Genomic DNA, 24,907 nt, shown 5'->3' on the forward strand with positions numbered 1-24,907 from the left:
GATGCCAATTGTTTTATCCCTCCAGTATATCCCCTTTTTTCCTCTTAAGTCCATGATTTCTGAAGGAGTTGCTGTGTCTCACATCAGTGCTTTTCAAACTACTTAAAAATTTAAATTTCCAATCTGTCACAAATTGACATCCTGGCAAAATACAAAATCACCTGCTTGAGTGTCACAGGCATGTCAAATTGTTATAAATGTTTAGAAATATTTATTCTCGATTTCGGTACCAGAACTGTTCAGGTGGGTAACACATAGTTTGTGGGCCAGCTTGGTACACAGGCCCTACTTTGAGTAGTAATATTGACCTTGATCTTTCAGGCCCCGACTTTATACCTGGTGCCTTGACCATGGCAAATTAATTCAGCATGGGCGTCTGAGTCAAACTGGGCAGATGAGACCCTTATACAGAATGTTTGTGCTGGACACAGAGGGCATCAGGCCAGTCTCTCTCCAGGGGCTGAAAGTATAAGTTGCTGTCGTGGGAGTCCGTGGTCTCCTTCAGGTGGTGAGCTGCTGTACAACGGCAAGCAGACCAAACCCAACAGTGAGGCAGAGAGCCCTGACAGTGTTTGAGCTCCTGACTCCAGCTTTTCCTATGGTCCACATACATTCCTTCCTTAGGTTTCAGATGCTATCCCAGCACCATTATTATTATTATTATTGTTTTTAAATCCCTACCTGTTTGAACTAATTCAGGTTGGGGTTCTGTTACTTGAAATCAAGTGGTTCTAACTTATGGAAGATGGTTTCATCAGTGTCTACACATGCTAACCTTTAAAGTCTTATTGTTTTTGGAGAGTTTCCACCCCTCCAGGTTCGAGGTCATGACCAGAGTGCTGCTGAAGCCCCTTGCAGATGTGAGGGGACCTCTCATGCCGAGTCTTATGGCTGCAAAGACATCGCATTCCACAGTGTGGTGTCAGAGAAGAGGTAAAGGGCATCATTTTTCTTTTTTGGGAAATTGCTGATATTTTTCTTAGTTATATAAGCAATAACTGCTCAACATAAAAATTTCAGGATGTATAGAAAACTATAAACAGGAAATAAAAAACAATAACCTGTTATTCCAACTCTTGGAGATAGTCACCTTTAGCATCCTGGTGTGTAGTTTTCCAGGAGGGGATTTTTTAAAAAGGAGAAGCAAAACCCTACTGAGGCTCTCCCTGTCACCTAGACCCAAGGGAGCAAGTCAGGAGCCAGCTGGAAATGCAGATGGAGACCTTGCTGAGTTTTAACTAGAAGGGGCTTGTGGGGTACACTCAAAGGAGGTGTCATTCCTACCCTCAGTGAGACCGGTTAATAATACCCAGGCAAAATTAAAATTTGGGAATGGAGAAGAAACAGGAGAAATGCTTAACACTTTTTTTTCTCTTTGAAGGAGATACTGAGGGAATCTGCCTGTAGGGCTGTAGGCAAAAGGCTCAGAGGAAACTGTAAACAAAACAGAGAGTCCTGTCCAGCCCTAGTTTTCATAGGCAGTTGCTACTTTTAAGTGAAAGCTAGTAAGGAATTTTCAGACATTCAAAAATGTAATCCATGGGAAAAAACCCCTACAATGTAAGTAATAAAATTATCACCCATTTTATGGTTGAAGAAATGGAGACTCGGGTGAGGTGACTTGCCCAAGGACACACACCAAGGGAAAGGAGGCAGAGCTGGGAGTCAAATCCAAAATTGCCTCAAAATCATTACTTTTCTATCACAGCACATTGTTTTGAGGCACCTTATTCTGGAGAAACAGGTAAGAGTCCTGGCTTCCATCAAGGTACAAGGATCTGTAAACTCTTACAGAATGTATCCTCCAAATTTGGAGACTCAACCATAAACTATCATCCTCTGAAATGGATGCTGAGAATGTGGAAGAAAACATTCTCCAAATCGTCTTAGGGAATAACCTGGCCTGGTAGATTATTTATAAATGTGACTCTCAAGATGACAGCATTCCCATCTCCTCCAGCAGTCCTCGGAGATAACTCTCTCCAGTCACCTTGGGAAGATTTCCTTCTCCTACAACAGCTAACATCAGTGGAGCTGCCAGCATATTCACTCTAAGGTGTGTATGTATCATAAAGCAATTTTTCATGCCAGAAGAATCAGCAATCAATGAGAAATTTTGACAAAGGAGAGTTAGATATTGTAAACTTGTTAAAAGTGCCTCCTGCAATGTCTGAGGAACAGAGGCCCTAGCAGCCTTCTGGCCAGAAATGTCTGAAGTATGAATGACAGTGTCCACCTATTCTAGTTCTATCCCATTGATCTCCGTATACTTGATTCTGATTCTCTTCTCCTAAAGAAACTTCTGATTTTAACTTTGCTTCTTTGCTGGGAAGAGAATTCTACAAACAATGATCATCAGTCTTGGTCCCACTGGCAACTGTCATGGGAGCAAGTGCCAGTAAGTGGGAGGAAATTGGCTCCACTGCTCACTGCCAGAAACCCCCTATGTCTAGTAATGACCATGGAGATTCATGATGATAAACTCACCTTCCCCTGCACCTGCATGGTCCTACCCTCTGGGATCCTAAACTTCTCTATAGATAAGTAAACAGAGAAAACTGCCACAAAGCAGGTAGCAGGTAGGTTTCTCTTTTAGCCATTCTGTCTCTTGCTTGATATTCTGATCAAGAGGCTTATCAGCTGATAACAGGTGAGTCAACAGGCTCTAAAGCCTGATTCCCTGCACCAAAGGTGTGACCACAGCATTCTTCCCAATGAACAATGAAGTGTTATCAGACCTGAAGGGTGGGCAGGATTCTGGGCTGAAAGAAGCAAACAGAAAAATGGGAACTCAGTGTTCCCTCCCTGTTGCAAAATACCTTAATTCCCCAAGTAGCTGTGAACTGACAGGTGGAGTGCCCTCGGGTGTGGTTTTTTTCAACACAGGCTGCACCTGAGCATCTTCTGGGGGAGGCTTTAAAGAAATCCTAATGTTCGTTCTCACTCCCAGAGATTTTCATTTAATTATTCAAAGCAAAATTTCAAGGAATAATGTGAGACAACAGCTTTCAAGAAGGGCTCAGCAGAGGTACTCAGAGTGGAGAGTTGGGCCGAAAGAGGGTTCTCAGGGGCTGGCATCACTAAGTGGAAGTGGGAGTGAGGATGATGGGACAGCAGTTCACCAGCAGCCAAAGGCCTGGACTGGGGCCCTGGTGGAGTAGGGGGATGGGAGGAGCCATACCTTCAGGCGTAGCTTGGTCCTAGACTGGAGATAAGAGGGCTAATGGAGGAGCCCAAAGTCGGGGAGCTCAGAAGATGGTAGTCTGAGGCCAGACCCCAGAGGAAATGCTCTTGAAAATAAGATGGGAGAGGCTAGATTCTCTGGAGATGCCAGGGAATCGACACTAGAGGTCCTTCGTACCTTGTAAAATTCTACAGAACAATGCGATACCAGGTGAGTGTTATTAGGTAAGTCATTTAAGCTCAACGAAAACAAGTCCTCAGTTCTGGAGGGAGTCAAAGATATCTCTTGCATAGATCTGTGAGGATCAGATGCTACTTGGCATAAACCTAAGCCAGGCTCAATAAATATCAGTTTCCTCTCCTTCCCTAAAAACGACGTATCCCTTGGCAACTCTACAAAGCTTTGACTTGTACTAACTGTATACAAACGTGAATCCTCTCACATGATGATAAAATATGGTTGAGGATTTGAAACAGCCATGTGTGTGAATTGCTATGGGCAAGAGGGGAAGAAAATTTGAAAAGAGGAAGAAAAGAAAGGTCTGGACCTAGCAGCACCTAAGTAGTGGGGAAGATCAGGAAAAATGGACTCAAGACCCTCAATGAGCAGGGAGCTAGCTGATGGCAGAGGCAGCATAGGTGGGTTTCTATCCTCATTGACCTTCTTCTTCACCTCTGCTATGATTTGAATGTGTGTTTCCCTCCAAAATCTATATGTTGAAACATAATCCCCAATGCAATACTACTACGAGGTGAGGTCTGTAGGAGGTACCCTCAGGAATGACATTAGTGCCCTTATAAAAGGCCTTGAGGGAGCCTGTTTGTCTCTTTTGCCCTTCTGTTCCTTCTGCCATATGAGGACACAGCAAAAGGCACTATCTTTGAAGAGCATGAACCCTTACCAGATGGAATCTGCTGACACCTTGATCTTGGACTTCCCAGCCTCCAGAACTGTGAGAATAAATTTCTGTTGTTTATACATTACCCAGTCTAAGATAATCTTCTTATAGCAGCAGGAACCGTCTAAGACATCCTATAAGGTGAGATCCAACTACAACTCTGATGATGTGTCTCCCCACCAAGAAATGATGCTGCACCACTGACTAGGCCATCCTAGGGCATGATGCTTTGTGGTAGCTGCCTCTGCCATCTAAATGGGGACCACCACAGCCACAAGCTGAGCAGGCATTCTGGTTCCTAGCTTTTCTCATTGAGAAATCAGGGCAAGCAGCCTCATCTACCTAAGTTGCAGGTTCTCTTGAGCTGTGTAGGCCCATTCTCAGCTCCCTGTGGTGTACATTCTTCATATGTACAATAACATGTAAACATTTAGACGTTTGTCCACATATTTTAACAGGCATGCTGATGCTGAAATATTTTTCTCTTTTGAAGAGAGGGAAAGCAGCTTGATTGAAAACCAATAGACTCCCTAATGTTATAACTAACTTACAATCACTTCACCTTCTAGGGCTGGTTTCTTCTGCCAGAAAATGGGGAGAGACAAACTGGTTTCACAACCAGTAAAACCATTCAGCCAATAGCAAGAAATAAACAGACAAGATCCTTTAAAAAGGATACTTATGAGAAGTCTCATTTTTTTCCCGTATGGATTTTTGATTTAGATTTTGTGAAGGTTTTGTGAAACTGTTCTCTGGATTAAATGTGGTTTGGTTTAAAACTTCATTCCTGTGTCTGTAAATATGATTTATAGGTTGATAGGAAACTGTAACTCTCCAGTGGCTGTTGTTTTTACACTGAAGCAGAAAGGGGAAAATGTAGATAGTCATATAAAAAAATGAAGACCCTCAGTGCCTGCAAAGGGGCTGAGATATAGTGAGGTGCTCAGAACACGGGTAGGATGGGGATGGGAAGGGAGAACACAGAACCTTAAGTGATCTTTACTTTGGATATTTGAATTCATAAAATGTTTTTGAGTTTGGAGGAAAAAAAAGGCTAGAAGAACAAATATCCTAACTGTTTGAGAGCCCTGAGTGATGTAGACACAGCAGCGATGATTTAGTGGTGCCAAGAGCTAGATCTTGTAAATGGGTCACAGGGCACTTTCTTTCTTTGTTTTTTTTGTTTTTTTTGTTTTTTTTTTTTTTTTGAGACAGAGTCTCACTCTGTCACCCAGGTTGGAGTGCAGTGGCGCGATCTCAGCTCACTGCAACCTCTGCCTCCTGGGTTCAAGCAATTCTCCTGTCTCAGCTTCCCGAGTAGCTGGGACTACAGGCACTCACCACCATGCCCGACTAATTTGTTCACATTTTTAGTAGAGACAGGGTTTTACCATATTGGTCAGGCTGGTCTCGAAATCCTGACCTTAGGTGATCCACCTGCCTTGGCCTCCCAAAGTGCTGGGATTACAGGAGTGAGCCACCAAGCCTGGCCCAGCACTTTCATATAGATGTCTTACTGTGAGGCATTTCACAAATGGGGAAAGTGAGGTCCAGAGCTGTAGGTGGCCAAACTGTGCCCTTGATTCCAGCTCACTCCCCTCTAACTGTAAGGCTTACCACTTTACCAAATTTAGCCCAAATGTTTGCAAACACTTTAGAAAAAGCATTACTTGACTGTGATGTCAAGCCAGGGACACGATGGAGCCAGGGACATGAGTTTGCCATATCTTTGCCCCCTCTCCACTCTGCTTATTGTTGGCCCTTTGCTCGTCCCTTCCGCTGTTTCCAGGGAAGGCATGTGTGAATAGGATGCAAGTCATCCATGCTTTAAACTTACTTCATACTCCTAATTTCACATCATTGATTATATTGTTACAAATGGGTCAACCCCCATATACCCTCTGTGCTTATTGTGCTCAAGCCTAGACCAAGCTCTTCAATTCTAAAGGCAGCCCATTCCTGCCTTTAGAAACAGGGTCTGGGCAGGGGAAAAGGACGCAGACTTGGAAGTCTTTGCCTTGTGTTCACATCCTGTTTCTGCCGTCTTCTATCCACGAGGCCTTGGGCATGTCCTTCCCTCACCCCCAGCCTCAGTTTCCAACTTTTTAAACCTAAAGCTAATACATATTTTCCTGATTTTTGTAAAGATTAAGCTGAAGAGTCAATATGCAGCTCAATAAATAGTAGTTATTTTTATTTCTGGCACTGTCCTCAGAGTACTGCATGCTGTATTGACTGTGTGGAATACAATGAGATTGAATCTTGAGCTATCAGTTATACAGAGCTGGTAATATACAAGTGTACAGTCCTGCTACCACCACCGTTTACCTCATTAATCTATCTGTAGTTTACACAATACAACTTGTTGCATTGAATTACATTCTTCTATAGCTGTAAGTTCCAAAGAGACATGATACATTTTTATCAGACGAATGAAAAGTTAAGTGAGATTTTGCAAGAACAGAGATTGTACTTAGGAAGAATTTCTTAACTGGTAATGATTATTATAATTATTTATTTATATATTTTTTTGAGGTGAGATCTTGCTCTGTTGCCCATGCTGGAGTGCAGCATGATCACTGTGGCTTTGAATTTCTGGGTTCAAGTGATGATCCTTCTGTCTCAGCCTCCTGCATTGCTAGGATTACAGGTGCAAGCCACTGTACCCAGTGATAATTATGATTATTAACTAAAGTATTATAGGTATCTGCCTTTTGCCTTTCTGTAAACACTTTAAGGCTTACTTCTCTGCTAAAGAGTGATACTTTTCTGGGTTCCAGGTCAAAATTAAACTCTCTGGGAGAATCATTGCAAACTTACATTTCTCCCTCCAGGCATTTCATCCAGCTCCTCTGCTTCAGGTCCCTCTTCCCCAGTTTCCTCATCAAGCTCAAGAAAATACTTTACACAGCTGTTTCTGATGAGAAGTTAGGCATTAGGTCCTGGCTCGTTGTTGGGAGTCATTTCTTCCAGCTTCCCTAAAATCCTCAGAGAGCCAAGGACCTCTCCTTTTGTGGGTCTGAAACATCTCGGGGTTCCATGAGTGGCAACTGGCTTCCTTCCAGCTCCTTTAGGAGCCCCACAAGTGTCCTCTTGGGCTGTTTTATCTCCTTGCGTTGTTGCTTTAGCTTTTGAGTTTCTTTTGAGCCTTTTCCTCCTGGTAATCTTCCTGCCCATTCTTACACTCTTTAAATATTTTTAAAAAAAATATTTTATTTTGGCTGGGTGTGGTGGCTCACGCCTGTAATCCCAGCACTTTGGGAGGCCGGGGCTGGTGGATCACGATGTCAGGAGATCGAGACCATACTGGGTAACACGGTGAAACCCCGTCTCTACTAAAAAATACAAAAAATTAGCCGGGCGTGGTAGCTGGCGCCTGTAGTCTCAGCTACTCGGGAGGCTGAGGCAGGAGAATGGCGTGAACCCAGGAGGCGGAGCTTGCAGTGAGCCAAGATTGCGCCACTGCACTCCAGCCTGGGCAACAGAGTGAGGCTCTGTCTCAAAAAAAAAAAAAAAAATTATTTTTAGAGATGGATGGAGTTTCACTTTGTTGCCCAAGATGGAGTGCAGTGGCATGATCACAGTTCACTGCAGCTTCTAACTCCAGCTCCAGTGATTTTCCTGCCACAGCCTCCCGAGTAGCTGGGATTACTGGCATATATCACTGTGTCCAGCTAGTTTTAAAAAATTTTAAAGTTACTATAGAGATGGGTAGACTTGTTGCCCAGGCTAGACTTGAACTCCTGGCCTCAAGCAATCCTCCCAGCTCAGCCTCCTAAAGTGCTAGGATTACAGGTGTAAGTCACCACTCCCAGCTCCTGCCCATTCCTTATCTAAGTCATCAAATAGATATTTGTATTTTGGGGTACCAATTTGTAGCGTAGCCACTCCTGCTGCATGAGGACTGTCTGCTTTTAAGTCCACAGTCTTCTTGAAGGCCACAGATTTTCAGTGATTTAAAGTACCTCCTTTTCTGCAAACTCAATCCCAACAAGTGTTTTTTTCTGGCTTTTGGTGAAATCCTCTTCCCTCAACTCAGGCAGAACTGCGGTACGCTTCTGTGGTGGCTGCTGAGAACTGTCCCCCAGTTCCCGTGGTGGTTCAGCCCAGCTTGGCTTTTCACAGCACAACTGGGAGATAGGACACAGAGCAGCACCCACTTCCCCCTCCCCCAGCCCCCTATGCTTGTTGTGCGCCATGCTGGGTTTTGTGGGAGATGCAAGACGGGCACATCAGAGTCCTCTGGCCACAATCTTACCACCGACAGAGCTTACCAATAGATGGTCTTGTGACCAACAGTTTCCAAGAGCCCTCAGTGCGTGGCTACTGGCCCTGACATTCACATTTGCTGTTCTCTAGATGGGATTTGAGGAAGTCATTTCTTCCAGCTTCCCTAAAATCCTTCTCAGAGAGCCAAGGACCTCTCCTTTTGTGGGTCTGAAACATCTCAGGGTTCCATGAGTGGCAACTGGCTTCCCTCTCTAAGAGCTCTTTGTCTGGCCTGACATGGAATAAAAGTACCTAGCATCACCAGTTCTCCCACCTTTCTTCCTCCCTCTCTCCCTCTCTACTTTCTTCCTTCTCGCCTTCCCTCTCTGTCTCCCTCACCCACTGTTCCTTTCTTACTCCTTACTTTTTGAAAAAAATGTGCTTTCCGCTCCCACCCCCATGGCCATATTTACATTCCTCTGTTATTAAATGCTAGGGAATTTTTACATTGCAGAAATTTACCTCAAACCCCTCCTCTTTCCTGATTCCAGGCCATCCCCACCAAAATGTCTAGCTCTGAAATTACACACTATATATTATCTTGTATCAGATGATAGTTTACACGTATAATTCAATCATATTTGTTTGAATATAAATTAATGGTATATCTTCTTTTGCAATCTCATTGGTTTTGACTATTTGATGTTCAGGGAATTATCTGTCTGGCAGAACTGAAATTAGTGTGGTTGATGTGTTACAGCCCAGGCAGTTACTATTTAAATGCTCCCTGTGGTAGAGACAGTAGGTGCTCACCAAATAGCTATGTGCTCCTACGTCTCCCAGCTCCTGCGGCCATATGGCTAGTTCTGGCCAATGCACTGTGAGTGACATGTGTTACTTTCAGATTGAAGCAGTTAAGAACTGTTGTGCCTCCTTCAAGCCTTTCTTCTCTTGCCCCAGCAACTTTGAATAGTGTAGCTACAAGGAGGCTGCTCTTCCTACAGTGGACTTTATGTGGGCAGGAAGTAAACTTTTGTTGCGTCAAGCCATTGAGATGTTTAGGTTTGTTTGTTGCAGCAGCAGACATTAACTACTCTGACTAATAGAGTTCCTGAACTCTAGTCTCTGCAACACAGTAGGCATGCAAGAGATATTTGTTAAATACATGATTGGATGAACAAATGAATCTGTTCCAGGCAGGAGGAGGACCAGGTCCTTTTCTATACATGGAGCCATAATAACAAAAAATTTGTAGTACAAAAATGATTTACTGTCCTTTTTGGGGAAGACCTTAACCTGTTTTTAGTTCAATGGCTTGCATAAACACTTAAAATGAACTATTCGTACTATTCAACTTAGTTTATCAATCCTTTGCTAAATACTCACTCTACCAGGCCCTTTTCTGGGAAATGGGGAAATAATTCTTATCTAGCTGAAGGGAACCACCCCATAGAAGCTGAATGAGACAAATGTACCAATAACCAAGTTAGTAAGCTAAAGTTCAGACTCAAACAGAACTCCCTTAGCGAAACTGTCCTGATTTCCTCCCCTCCTGACTCTTCCTACTGAATAACCACTTTCTTCCTGTTGCTCCAAACACCTGTGTCAAAGCCCCATGCCATGTGTTGCCTTTGCTTTGATATTCACGCACATGCCTGTCCCCTCTGCTGGAATTTACGGTTCCGACAAGGCCGGTTTTGTGTTGTGTACTCTGTAGGTATGCGATAAATGCTTCTCAGATTTGAGAGCAGTGTCACGAGGGGCGAATATGCTCAATGCTATGAGAATGCTCTGGGTTTGCTACAGAGACTTGTGGAATCTTTATTCAATTTGGGGGCTTGAGGAGGTTTGGGGGATTTGTGAGAGGACAGTTGGGGTGGTGGAGGGGGGAATTCAGGGGAGCAGGAGCAATGGATGTCCAGGACCAAGTCTAGGGTATACTGAAAGGACAGTAGAAACAGGATGGGGGAGTAAGAGACCACCAAGGAAGGTAGGTGAGGGGTTAGGAAGGCTTGGTGTCAGGCTGTTATGTGTGCCCCTACTTAAGCTGGGAGTGGTGAACCATGGAAGTTGGTTGGGTTTTGAAATGTCTAAGGAGATGAGAACTGATAACTAGGAGCTGGTGACTGAAATACTCCCCTTCATCCTCTGCTATGGTCAAAAAAGCAGACATTCTATAGAGAGGAAGGATAGAAACCAGACTGAGAAAGGTTAAGGTTGAGAGGTAGTGGAAAAATTTAGTCTTTTAATTTGGTTTGTCCGTGACCCAGGAGAGAGACAGAACTTGACAATGATCAGGATCAATAGATTTCCCCAGAAAGGGGGCCATATGCGTAAGTGAGGAGAAGAGATGAAAGAGGCAAGGAGGAGAGGGGCTGACCAACAGGGCATGATCCCAGACAGGTGGCATGAGGCCTTCAGAGCCCTGCTGGGGAGGTTGACCTTAGCAGGAAAGCAGGAAGGATAATCTTGTTCTGTCAAGGGGGAGAGGTGGAGCTATTCTGAGATGGTGTCATGGAGATAAGATCTGTTGACAGAATAGGAGTGACAAGTCACAGTGGACGCAATGGGGTCTGCTCATTTAGGAGAGTGGGAATATTCAGGAGCCCCATGTATGGAGACTGTGATACACAGTGAGCAAGAGATTGATAATATGTAGTGGGGCCCTGGGGAGAGGTTATTGAACATGAAGTCATAAGATATCATGCCTTAGTTTTGAATATGAGGACAATATTTTTTCTTTATATGATAGTTAAAATTAGACATAACTAGCAACTCAGCACTCCGCGTGGCATTTGGTGCATCTCACCTCTCCCCTCCCACTACAGCATAATCCCTCCTCAGTCTGGTTCTCTTTCTTTTGGTCAGGTTCTACCTTCCTTGCTCCCCTAAGCAGGTCTTTCCACGGAGTCAGTGATCCTGTTGGTCCTGCAATAAGTGGCTGCCAAAAAATGGAATACATAATCCAATTCTTCTACTCTGACACCCATCTTCTATTTCTTTCTGAAAATGAACTTGGATTAGTTGAATTGCTTTTCACAATTCAATTCAGTTTCAAGGGCTCTACAGCCTCTTCACAATTTCTTGCAAATTTATTTCCATCTACTTGTTTATAAAAGGTATTGTTTCAGAGAGGCAAAACCTAACATTGTTCTCCTTTCTCCATCACACTCACATCTTGGCCACCCCTTAGAGCCACTAATTAGCTAGAACTATTATTTTCTTCTTTGCATTTAAAAAATACAAATAGAGCTCCCATATTATTCAGAATGCAAAGCTGCTATGATGCATATTTGAAGTAATTATCTGTATTAAAAGCAGGGATTTAATTTATTTCATCTTTAGGGGTGAAAGGATGTCACATTTGTAATTATATTCATGTTTTGACATTATAATATAATTATAATTCTGTAATTATATTTTGATATACATTGATTTTTAGGACAGTATATAAGATATTCTTAATACAAATGCAGAAAAAAGATATTTATAATTTAATGGCAATATTCTTTTTGGCACCCACAGAGATTCCAACTTTGAAAAATTTCATTGAAATGGAAAGAAAATTAAATTGGCTCTCAATAAACTTTTCCAGATATAACAAAATACTCAGCATCCTGCTTCCCTGCTCCCATGTATGTGCAGGCAGGAGCAAGCCACATGCCCGGAATGCACACAATTTATTTTCTCCTTGAGAAACACGAGTTTATTCCAGGTATCAGGAACATACGCTTACAACAGACCCATTCTTCTTGAGGCCTGCGATTCCTTACTAGCGATTCCTTCGCCTCGAGTATTAATCCTCCCATTTTCTCCTGTATGGCTGTTGCCCTATTTGACACGAGCCAGCTTCTCCTTTTATTCATACCTTTCATTCTGAGCTAGAGCTGCCAGGATCCTCACCCAGAGGCGGGAGTGGGGCTTAGCGCAAACGCCCCCTTCCCTGCGCTCACCTGGCCCACCTGGCCCTGCCCCGGGGTGCACGGTGCCTACCTGGAAGGCCCAGGATGGTGAAATAGGGCCTGCATTCGGTGAACCCCGAGCTCTGCCTCACGCAGCTCCTCCAGAGCCCTTCGTACTGGAACACGGAGGTGACGGGGTTGTCGTACAGGTCCTGGGTGCTCCACATGTCCATCCCGGTGGCCGCGATGCAGCCCGCCAGCCCCAGGATGGACAGGAGGAACGCCACCACTTGGCACGTGGTGGTGGACATGATCCCGGCCGCCCGCCCTGCCGCCTGCGAGAAGCTGCCTCCCTCCTGCTGCCGAAGGTGTGCAGCTACCGCGCTCCTGAGGGGAGCTCCTCTAATCAGATGGTTTCCCTAGGCTCTCAGTGTTTGCTCACTGTGTTTTCCTTAGATAGCTCAGTTTCACTCCTGGTTCAAGGGCATTATTTTTACATTTGTTAGAGAAGCGGGCCCAAGAGGCACTTGTCTGCGCTCTGCAGGCCGGGTGGGTTCAGCGCAGAGCCGTGCCAGGGAGCAGAAGGACTCCCCGCTCCGGGCCAGACCGGCCTCCCTCCAACTCTGGCTCCTCCGGAGAGCGCCGCCATCTGGAGAAAAGGCTGACGTGTCCCCACCACTGGGAACGTGACTGCAGACCACTTTGGCTGACCTCGCTTAAGATGGCCCTGGGAAGCACCCACCGTGCTCTGTCTTAAACCAGACTTTTCACATTTTCTCCTCACAACTCATAAACGACTTTTCACTTACATCTTTCCATTTTGATCTTACAGAAATGGGTAGGGCAGGCACTATTATCCCCATTTTTTGGGGGTGAGTCAAGAAAAGTACAGATAAGTTAAGGGACTTCTCCCAGTGCCTGGAACCACAGATACTCTAAAAACGGCAGGGGTGGGGCTCCCACCTCAGCTTCCAGTCCAGCGCTCTTTCTCTATTTCCATATGGAGCAGCAGGGGCAGGCAAAATTGTCCCCACTTTTGAGAACACGAAGCCAAATCCTAGAGCTATGCTCTTGGTCCACAAGCATTGGAACTGGGATGAGAGGAAGCCAGGGACCCCGTTGATTTCCATCTCATGCTTTCACTCGTGCCACAAGAACCACATGAGGACTCTGTGGCTGACACAGAAGGTCCCACAAAGGCCAGAGGAGGGACCAGGGTCAGCTGGGCTGAAGTCCTTGGCCTGGTCACTGGGAGGCTTAGGATCTGCCCCTGACTCTGCCCCTAACTTGCCGTGTGCTGGGCAGGTTGGGGGCAAACTCCTAAGCCCTTGTAGGTCACAGCTTCTTCATCCACAACATGTGAGATCTAAACTAGAACACTCCAGAGCCTTTTCAGATCTCATACACTATCTTCTACATTTTGCAGAGAAGTTTTCACCGGAATTGGTCAAAATATTAGGAATTGTATAATCACAGTAGAAAGACTTGGCTGAAGACATCAGGTGCTGTGTTTTGTGTTTTGTCTATACAACTAAATTTTGCTAGAGAATTGGTTGACGGATGTGGGGGCCAGGTATGTCTGGCATCTGAATCCAGAGACTTTAAAAAAATTTTTTGAGATGGAGTCTCGCTCTGTTGCCCAGACTGGAGTGCAGTGTTGTCATCAGGGTCACTACAACTTCTGCCTCCTGGGTTCAAGCAATTCTCATGCCTCAGCCTCCAGAGTATTTGGAACTACACACGCATACTACCACACCTGGCTAATTTTTGTATTTGTAGTAGAGACAGGGTTTCACCATGTTGCCCATGCTGGGCTCGAATTCCTGAGCTCAAGTGATCTGCTTATCTTGGCTTCCCAAAGTGCTGGGATTACAGGCGTGACTCACCGTGCCCGGCCTCCAGATATATTTTGTTTTTATTTATTTTTTTTTTTGAGAGGGAGTCTCACTCTGTCACCTAGGCTGGAGTGCAGTGGTACGATCTTGGCTCACTGCAATCTCCACCTCCTGGGTTCAAGCGATTCTCCTGCCTCAGCCTCCTGACTAGCTGAGATTACAGGTGCCTGCCACCACACCCAGCTAATTTTTGTATTTTAGTAGAGATGGGGTTTCACCATGTTGGTCAGGCTGGTCTCGAACTCCTGACCTCAAATGATCTGCCTGCCTTGGCCTCCCAAAGTGCCAGGATTGCAGGCGTGAGCCACTGCGCCCAGCCCTCCGGAGACATTTTAATGAGACTCTCCAAAATCTGGACCTCAAGGCTCTGAAACACACACACACACACACACACACACACACACACACACACACCCCCCACATACATACTCCAATCTTTAACCTTTATAGGTCTTTACAGGTTCTCCAGGAAATGAGCCTCTGTGTCTGGACATTTCGTTATCTTGGGTGCACCCAGCCACCGCTCCCGCTGCATTATTCCCAGCAAACATAGAAAGCAAATAGGGAAAAACTACCCCTAATTTGAATGGAGGCAACACTCCCCTTCACTGCACACCTTACTTTAGGTTCTGTGTTCAGTGTTTCTAGAGAGTGAAGCATGAGTCAGAAAGCCTAAAATAAGAGGGTAAGCAACAGTTACATGATTTACAGTGAAGGAATGTTGATGGCTGTGTATCCCTTGAGTTGTTACAAGGCCAATTCTAAAAGGAGGGAAGGGGACAGTTAGAAGTGACACTGATTTCTGCTGGTGGGCATAGATTGACCAATTAGGTTGAAAACTGTTGTTGGAATAATTCAGGAATGATTCTACCACTGTTTCCATAGACAGAGTCTATCTTTTATTTCAACCAACAGGCAGGCTTTTTAATCCTCATTTTAAAAATTTATTTCATTTTTAAAAAAATTTATTTTAACTTCTAGGATACATGTGCAGAACGTGCAGGTTTGTTACATAGGTATACATGTGCCATGATGGTTTGCTGCACCTATTGACCCATCATTTACGTTCCCTCCCCTCACCCCCCCAACCCCCGACAGGCCCCAGTGTATGTTGTTCCCCTCCCTGTGTCCGTATGTTCTCATTGTTCAGCTCCCACTTATGAGTGAGAACGTGGTGTATAGTTTTCTGTTCCTGTGTTAGTTTGCTGAGGATGATGGCTTCTAGCTTCATCCATGTTCCTGCAAAGGACATGATCTCATTCCTTTTTATGGCTGCATAGTATTCTATGGTATATATGTACCACATTTTCTTTATCCAGTCTATCATTGATGGGCATTTGGGTTGGTTCCACATCTCTGCTATTATAAATAGTGCTGCAATAAACATACGTGTGCATGTGCTTTTATAGTAGAATGGTTTATATTCCTTTGGGTATATACCCAGTAATGGGATTGCTAGGTCAAATTGTACCTTTTTATTCTTAAAAAGCTCTATCGGTTTGATTTTCAGATGTTCAATTTATGACATTTGTCTAACCCTCCCCTGACAATACATATACATGTGTTAGAATACCACCAAAAACATAGATTGAAGATGGAAAAATAAAAAAACTGTTGATTAAAGTTATGTATTTTTCATCTATGGCAATTCCTCCCCCAGTTTCTCTATGCAAATGTTTTCATGCAGAGTTTCAAAATAGGGAAAAATGTTACTCAGATAATAAGGAAAGAAGTTTTCTTTCTTGGCTGAAATGGTGACATGACACTTTTTTGAAAATAGAAAAAGTTAATTTTAAAGGGTAAACTAAGACTATCTCTACCTAGGCAGAATACTGAATGAGAGGAGGGAAATTGTAAATCTACACACTTCTTCTGTGTGAAATAAATACTGACGTGTTTTGAAATACCTGGAAGATAGGATTTTTCACTTCCTGGTAAGTTTTCTGGGCTCTGAGCAGACTACTATTTTAGCCGTATCTGCCAAAAAATGAATGGGGGTCTGCAGAGGAAAATGTGACTTTCTCATTTATCGCAATAGGCTTTATTGAAACATATCAATGTATCTCTACCAGATAAGTCCGGGTCTGATTCTGTTTAACAATAATGGGGTTGGTAAACTTTGTTTAATCACCTTTAAAATGGAGCTAAATTTTTGCTGACTTCCTAGGGGAAATCATCTCTGCATTCAGGTTTAAATACGGCCTGGCAGTGTCATTTCAGGTTGTAAGTTTCCAGGAGCTTATATTATTTTACTGACATTGGAGAAAACATTTCCACTACTTTTTATAACACGGTCTATGGTAATTAGGCAACAATGGTGGCATAAATAACAATAGAAAATATTATAGCTAGGAATTAGGAAGAAATAAAATGAATATACTAGTGAGAAAAATAATTGACACATCTATTAATTTTTTCTTCAAAAATATTACCACATTATATATCCCTAATTTTTAATTTCACCTTTTGGTGTTCATAATAGAAAATTTGGAGAGAATTTGAACAAATCGCTCACAATTTTAAACCCTAGACAAAATATTTGGCATACTTCCTTCTTATCAATTCTCTATATGTATTTTTTTACATAATTAAAGGATAATATAGTTTGATGTTTTGCTCTTTTCACTTAATTGTATTAGTTTCACCAAAGCTCTTGTAAACATCATTTAATATGAGTGTGTTAGTCTTTCATTATATAGAAGGGCTATTATTAACCTATTTTTATATAGTTAGATTGTACCTTCCCCCATTTTTTTGAATAAAAGGCAATGTTATGATGAGCATCTTACATATAACTCTTTGTCAGCATTTCTGATGACTCTTTTAGGAGAGATTCCTAGGAGTGAAATTAAGTTGTCAAAAACTGTGAAGTTTCAAAAAATGTTTTTTTATACACAACCATATTGCTTTCTATGAATCTTATCCTAACAGCAGTGTTTCAAAGTTCTTGTTTCTACATCCTAGTCTACATTGTGAATTTGGCAAGTTACATATGTATATGATTACTTGTTTTAACTTGCAGCTCTTTAATTACTGGGTTTGAGCCTTTTTGAAAAAAATGAATATGAGTTCATGTCCTTTGCAGGGACATGGATGAAGCTAGAAACAACCATTCTCAGCAAACTAACACAGGAGCAGAAAACCGAACACCGCATGTTCTCACTCATAAGTGGTACTTGAACAATGAGAACATATGGGCACAGGGAGGGGAAGATCACACACCAGGGCCTGTTGGGGGGGTGGGTGGCAAGGGGAGGGATAGCATTAGAAGAAATACCTAATGTAGATGGTGGGTTAATGGGTGCAGCAAACCACCATGGCACATGTATACCTATATAACAAACCTGCACGTTCTGCACATGTATCCCAGAAATTAAAGTATAATAATAATAGAACAAAATCTCATCATCAAAAATAGAAAAGAAAAAAAAAAAACAAAAAAACCCAACAAGTTTGTATGAAGCATTTGATTTTTATTCTTTTCTTGAATTGTCAGTTTGTATTCCTTCCTCATTGATTTACTAGAATGTTAACACTTTTTCTATCAGTTTATCTGAGCTATGTATTTGTTAAGGATTTTAATACATAGCTGTAATTACTAAAAACATCTTTTCCCATTGATTATTTGCTTTTAAATTCCATTCATGATTTAGAAGAAAACATATAATGTATTTTATTTTATGTGCTTCCTGGTGCCTGGTACGTAAAGTATGCGCAATAAATGTTTGTTGAATGATGTAGTCAAATAAATTTACTTTTTCTTTGTGTTTCCCTCCACTATTTCTATGCTTAGAGAATAGTTTCCATTTAGGAGATAGTTATTCTAGAATTATTTTGTAATTTTAAAATATTTAAAATTATTTTATATTTTTAAATATTTAATCTAGGATTTATTTTGATATATTTATTAGTTATACTGTAATTACTTTTTCCTTCCAAAAAAGCTAGTCAATAACTTCTGCAGCATTAACTAAATAAACTTCCTTTTTCTTCATTGCTTTGTAAAACCTCCTCTATCTTGTATTCAACTCACATATATGTCTTTCTGATTTTAGATTTTGTTCCATTAATCTGTTTGTCCATCCTTATGCCAAAGCATACTTTTAACTTTCAAAGCTTTAACATTTGGTTGAATATCTGGCAGCGTTAGCCCATCACTTTATTATTCTTAAAAAAAAAAACTTTTGTTTTTTTGTCTGCTTCTTCTTACACCTAGACACTTTGTCAAGTTCCCATGGGGAAACTCTTACCGGTATTTTGATAAGAATTCTTGTAAAGGAGAAGAGCTGAGGCTCTGAAGAATGCCTGTATGGTCTGAATCTTCATCCTGCCATTTACTACCATAGTGCCATTAGGCAAATATTTTAACCTCTTTGTGCCTGTTTTCTCACCTATAAAATGGAGATACTACTACTACTTACTTCATAGGGTAGTTGCAAAGATTAAAATATGTACAGGTAATTCATCTAAAATTTTTTTTTTTGAGACAGAGTCTAACTCTGTTGCAGTGGTGCAATCTCGGCCCACTGCAACCTCCACCTCCTGGGTTCAAGTGATTCTCTTGCCTCAGCCTCCTGAGTAGCTGGGACTACAGGCGGGCACCACCACGCCTGGCTAATTTTTTTGTATTTTTAGTAGAGACAGGGTTTCACCATGTTGGTCAGGCTGGTCTCGAACTCCTGACCTCAAATGATCCCCCTGCCTTGGCCTCCCAAAGTGCTGGGATTATAGGTGTGAGTCACTGCGCCTGGCCTAAATTTTTATAATTATATAAGTTATGTATATTAATATAGGCATACATTAATTTATTAAAAAATTTTTTTATTATTCCTGTCTCTCTAGCTAAATCAGAACAGGCATATGTTAATTTCTTAAAACAATGCCTGGCACATAGCAAGGTCTTAATACATTCTATTATTATTATCATTACACATTAATTAGGGACAAATTTCCATTTTAATAATAGTCCCATCTAGAAACCTGTATTATATATTTCCACGAAATCTTTAAAGAATTTCTTAGTAAAACTTTTTTCATTTTGATTTTGCCAAATATTTAAGCATATTATTCTTAAGTGTTTAACGTATCTCATTGTACTGTGCACTCCACCTGCCCCAGCCCATATCACACATAAGCAGAACTAAGTCCTTTTAATTTTCTTAACATAGTACACTCTCTCATGCCACTGTGATTTTCCAAGATGATGGTCTCTCTTTCTGGAAAACTCTTTGCCTCTTTATCTTCTTGGGTAATTCATATCTGTTGTTATTAACTCAGTGCAGCTGTCATTCCTTTTGGAAGCCTTTCCTTTCTGCACGGTCTGCACCCTGTACCAGACATGACACTTACTACAATTTATTGCTGTGGTTCTTAACCAGGGATGATTTGCCCCTTAGAGGACATTTGGCAATGTAAGGAGCCATTTTTGGTTGCCATAACTGGTGTGGGTGGGTATTGATGCTACTCTTATCTGGTAGGTAGAGGCCAGAGATGCCTTTAAATGTTCTACAGTATGCAGGAGAGGCTCCTACAGAAAAGAATTATATGGCCCACAATGTCGATAGTGCTGAGGTTGAGACTGTTTACTGTATGTCTGTCTTCCTAGATTCATGAGCCCTTTGACACCTATATTCCCTATGTGCAGACAGCCTGGGACATAGTAGGTGTTCAATAAACGTTTGTTGAATGAATAAATATTTCTTCTAATGCCACAATTTCTATGTTGTTGTTTATTTCCTTATTATTTCCATGTGTGTGAAAGGACCAAAGACCTTTGCTTTTTGTTCCTTGATCTCTCCAAGAAAGGACTTTGTCTAAACCCAGTCAGCCCAGAAAAGTTTGACTACTGGTTATGGGCCTAGTGAAATGACTTTGCCCAGGAAGGTGACCACCAGTTCTATGCCTAGGGTTTCTCTGGAAGATTTGATTGTGTTTGTCTTCTTCCCTCTGAGCCTAAGGGTCTGTGTTTCCATCCTCGGGGTATGTTAGCTTCTCAATGGAAATTTAAAAATTCCATACTTTCATTTCAATGGAAATGAGAAACAAATTAAAACAAGAATGTTCCAGATCCTTTGGCTGGCTACTTACAGATTATGTTTATGTTGGTGTTTATGATCGTATTTGCACCAGAGGACAGCCAAATGACATCCTCAACTGCTAATGAACAGAGTCGTGTAGATTAAACAGAAAACAGAATTGGGGGAACTCCAAACTCAAATGCCTGCACGCTGGTGGTCAGTACCTTAGCATCACCTGCAAGCATTTCACAGGCCTGTCTTTGGTCAGACCTGATTGCAACAATTATTGGCAGTAAATACACACCAAACAACTTTTTTTTTTTGTCTAATTCTAGAAATAAGTGGGTTAAGATAGCCATTCAAACTGGATTTCAGGAGCACCACAATACAATCTTTCCTTAAACAAGCAAGACCATTGCAGAGAACAATCAAGTCATAGACACCTCACTACCCCAGACACCTTCGCTGAGAGGGTGGTGGCTAAGTGTGAGGCATGATTACCTTAAAGTTAATATTATTTTGTAAAACAGTTCTATGTGAATAGAGAATCTATGTCATTAATATCAAGGTTGAACACTAAAACAGGTGAAATTAAAAAAAAATCCACTTGTTTGAGGTTGTATCTTTATCCTGTTTCACCCCAAATGAAAATGAACACTATCTCTCACACTCAGTTACATTTGAAATTTGGGCTTATTAGTTTTTCAGTTTTATGTATCTTATATTTGCAAATGTGGTTTTTGTACTTGTATAGGACATATGCATAAGGAATTTAAGTCTATTGTTATACTTGTATATATTAAAATAACATTAAAGTAAGTATACTTTAGATCAACCTTGATGGTATGCAAGAATTTTTTCTTTTAAAAGGGATTCTATAATCTGTATTCTCTTTGAAAAATACTTCTATAAACTATCTATTAAATAGTTGGGTTTTATTTTACACACACACACACACACACACACACACACACACACGTTTTAAGAGAAGGCATAACAGGCAGATTCAATCTGGTTCGTTTTTAGATCTTTGAGCCTGGGCAAATGACCTTGCTCCTCTGAGCCTCCATCTCCCTATCTCTCCAGCATAAGAATGGGGGAATGTTGCCGGGTGCAGTGGCTCATGCCTGTAATCCCAGCACTTTGGGAGGCCAAGGCAGGAGGATCATGAGGTCAGGAGATCGAGACCATCCTGGCTAACACAGTGAAACCCCGTATCTACTAAAAATACAAAAAAAAAAAAGAATGGGGGTAGGTTGACAGCTGTTGTTAGTCCAGGACCCCATTCAAGGAGAATTCTGTATGGGCCTGCAGCATCAGACTTAGGCAAGAGATGAGGACAGGAAGGTGCTTCTGCACCGGGAATTTCTACTTGGGTCAGGAGAGATTTCGGCTTTGTGTCTTAGGGCTCCCTATTAGGGCTGTAAGCCAGGGCTTAGGTGCAGACAGGACAGGGTTTTAGCTCTGGCTACATCCGCAAATGTCCTTGGGCAAGTTACTCAGAATCAGTTTTCTTGTCTCAAAAAGTGATAATTGTAGTACCAAACTAACAAGGTGGCTGTAGTGATTATACAAAATATCGTAAGGCAGTTGCCTACTCAAGTGCTAGTGCATGATTTGTCATTGTTATTTTCCCTTTGTGAAGCAGAATGAAGCCCTCAGATGTCACTGCAGGTGCTGCTTGTGGCATGAGGTCAGCCATAGGCTGATTCTCCCCACTATGGCCTGTAACTGCATGGACCCAGGTCCTAGCCACTGGGCAGGTTTTGGGCACTTCGTATCTGCAGTGAGGGAGAATCTCAGTGGCAAGTGGTTAGACCAAGAGCTAAGGAGGGGTCAGCAGGACATAGGAACATGGAAGTGGTTCACCTTCCTTCTGGTCCCTAGTGGAGAGAGACCTCACTGACCAGCTGCCGGTTACCCACCCATCTGGCTCACATTCTGCTGTTTATACCCAGTCACTCCTTCTCACTTTGGTTCTACTGCCTTTGCCTTTGGCTGTCCTACTGATTCAATCTCTTTAGCATCTTCTTGCCAGATTAATATCCTTGAAATACCACAATCCCAAACCAACCAACCAACCAACCAACCAACCAACCAACCAACCAACCTCTCAATGGCTTCCAAACACCTTTGCCTGGCATCCATTGCTCTCCATAATCGTCCCCACATAAACCTTCTTCTCCAGCCAAGGTCATTCTCTCATTGCCCCTAAGACTTGGGCAGTGGCACCCTCTTGGCTTTGCCCATGCTGTCTTTCCTTTCTGTATTGCTGCCATCTCCAAATCTTAACTCCTTTTCACAAGATACTTGTGGTTTTTCCACCTTGATGGAGTCTTGCAGTTTCACCCTCCTTTCCTGCCGCACTGGCCCTCTGTCCCCCTCACTTGGCATATTGTTATACTCAGCCTGGTGCACTCTTTTATATTTTTGGGAATGGTAGGCCCACAGATTCCTGAGGTTATAGGAAGCTCTCCATAAATAAGTGTTGAATGTATCAAAGAATAAATCACCGCATGATTCAAGTCTTCTCTTGTTACCTTTTTTGTGTGTCTAAGTCTTGACCCTGCAGTCAAATGGCAAATTCCTGGAGGAGAAAGCCCAATATTTTCCATTTCTGATCCTGTTCACATTGCCCACCTTAGATCAATGCCCCTCTCAAGACTTCAATATGTATTTATGAAAGAAACAAGCAAAAATAAGAACGACAAGTTTATTCATTGTCTTACTCTCTTATCGGAGTGAAAGACATTTTTAACATTCTCTACTCTTGTGACTTGAATTTTTCTTCCAGTTAAAATGACCAATCTACTAAGCAAATAAACACAATCCTTGTGTATTGAATATGCCAATCCCTGGAAGGGAGCACGGCAGCCTGCAATACCTTTCCCTGCATGGCAGCGCCCATTCGCCACAGCAGAAGCCCCTGTGCAGAGAGCGCTCTGAGTCTGGTTCCTTGTCGCCAATGTTTTCTGGAGGTCGGGAGCCTGGAGCCCCAGAGCAGGGGCCCATCTGACATCCCAGGGAAACACAACCACCTAGTTCTTTTTCTCTGCCTTTTTCCTCTGCCCCATTTCTATTGCTGTTGTTTACTTAGGTGTCCCTGGAAGCTGAGGTCAGGCACAAGGAGGCCTGAAGATGGAACTCTGTTCCGGAGATAGTCTCCAACTCAGTGAGGGGGAATCCTGGGGCCGAAGAAAGTAAGTGGCCGAAGTCTGGGCCTCCTGAGACCTGTTCCTATGGGTGATTGAGACTATGCCATTGCTGACATAGGAGTTATTGAAAAAATAAGTTCCTTTGGGAGAATTGGGCACCATCCAGTTAGGGGAACAGGAGCTCAGACAGCTCCAGAAACTTCCTCTCCCTAAGGTTCCCGTCCTCCTATTCCACCCTGGTGCTAGTGGCTGTTGCCCCTGTCAAACATGAATCGCAGTTCCTCCCTCCCCAGCAGTCCCTGTCGTGGTGCCCAGGCAGAGGCTGCAGTTTCCTCTCCACCTCCAATCTCTGCCTCCAGCCAGCCAGGCACCTGGCCCTTACCTGGTAGCCCCAGCAGGGTGAAGTAGCCCCGGCACTCGGTGAAGCCAGAGCTCTCTCGGACACAGGAGCGCCACAGCCCCTGGTAGTTGAAAACAGCTGTTACGGGGTTGTTGTACAAGTCTTGGGTGCTCCACTGGTCCATGCAGGTGGCAGCAATGATGCCCGCAATCCCAATCAGTGAAACCACGAACCCCAAGCCCTGACAGGCAGTCACGGCCATGGTGGCGCACAGTGTCGACACAGAGCCACACGACAAGTGGACGGCGCAATTCTGAGACTGCCGAGTGTAGGGATGGAGTTTTCTCTGAGAGGCTGGTGTACACGTCAGGAACGGACCATGTAACGGAGGCGGTTACTCACCAGTGCCACCTGGGCTTGCCCTACTCCTTTATCTATTGAAGTGAGATAATTCCCACAACATGGTACCAAGAGTCATTTGTTTTCCGCCATATGTACACTCTACTCACTGTTTACCTTTTGAGGGAGTTTCTTTCCTGATTAACCAGGCTCCCCTCTGTAGAGGGTAAAGCAAGTGCAGAGGTGGTTGCCCGGAAGGCACTGCAGATTGGTCAGGCAGGGCTTCCAGTAGCTGAGCCACAAAATACTTGGAGATACAAGGGCTTCATCCATGTGGCCCTGGGGACTGAGATACATGCTGCCACTTTAGTTAAAAAACTTAGGCAAGGCCCGTTATGAGGCATAATAAAGTACAGTTTATTCTTGTTAATCACGGTAGTTACATTCTATAAAGTCACAAAGAACACCGAATTAGTGAATACTGAATCATTGCCCATAGGGGAAGTACAGGGTCAGGCTCCTGCAAGTCTCTGGTCACAACATTTTCATCATCAATAGATACGCTTACTGTATGTGTATTTCTGTTTAAAAACAGCTTATTTAATATAAATTGTTGGTTCATTAGCATTGGACTCACAGCCAACAGCAGTGAAATTCATGCCTGAATGAAGCTTATCTAACACACATATTTTCTCCATAAGGCACAGCACAGCCTGCCTGTGCTTCTAAACAGTAATCAGTGCTTCTGTACTATGCTTGGGGGCCATTTTAAACAGTGAAATCAACAAAAAGCACAAAAATGTGAAAAACGTGGCGGTACACATACTTCAAAAAGGACACTTGTTTACCGTATGAGAGCTGAAAAAAGAAGGCAGAGTTTCACCTTACTGGGCCTCAGCTGGGAACATGCAACTTGGGCAATGCAAATTTTCCATCCTCGGCACATGTTGTTATGACTGCAGCAGTGC

At 42.9% G+C, this 24,907-nt stretch overlaps 1 protein-coding gene across 2 annotated transcripts in view; it reads right to left on the minus strand.

Annotated features, from left to right (window-relative positions):
- The window catches only part of CLDN18 (claudin 18), a 35,029-nt gene extending 11,114 nt beyond the window's left edge, over nt 1–23,915 (minus strand). The window contains exon 1 of one of the 2 annotated variants that reach the window (XM_032143512.2): nt 23,643–23,915. In XM_032143512.2, coding sequence (XP_031999403.1) covers nt 23,643–23,862 — 220 coding nt within the window. In that variant the 5' untranslated portion in view covers nt 23,863–23,915. Of the gene's footprint in view, nt 1–12,284; nt 12,566–23,642 lie in introns of those variants that run through there. The other variant, XM_032143511.2, reaches the window with a different exon arrangement.
- Between the last annotated feature and the right edge of the window lie 992 nt (nt 23,916–24,907).

Source organism: Hylobates moloch, unplaced genomic scaffold (genome assembly GCF_009828535.3).
Source record: "Hylobates moloch isolate HMO894 unplaced genomic scaffold, HMol_V3 SCAFFOLD_22, whole genome shotgun sequence".
Classification (NCBI taxonomy): domain Eukaryota; kingdom Metazoa; phylum Chordata; class Mammalia; order Primates; family Hylobatidae; genus Hylobates; species Hylobates moloch.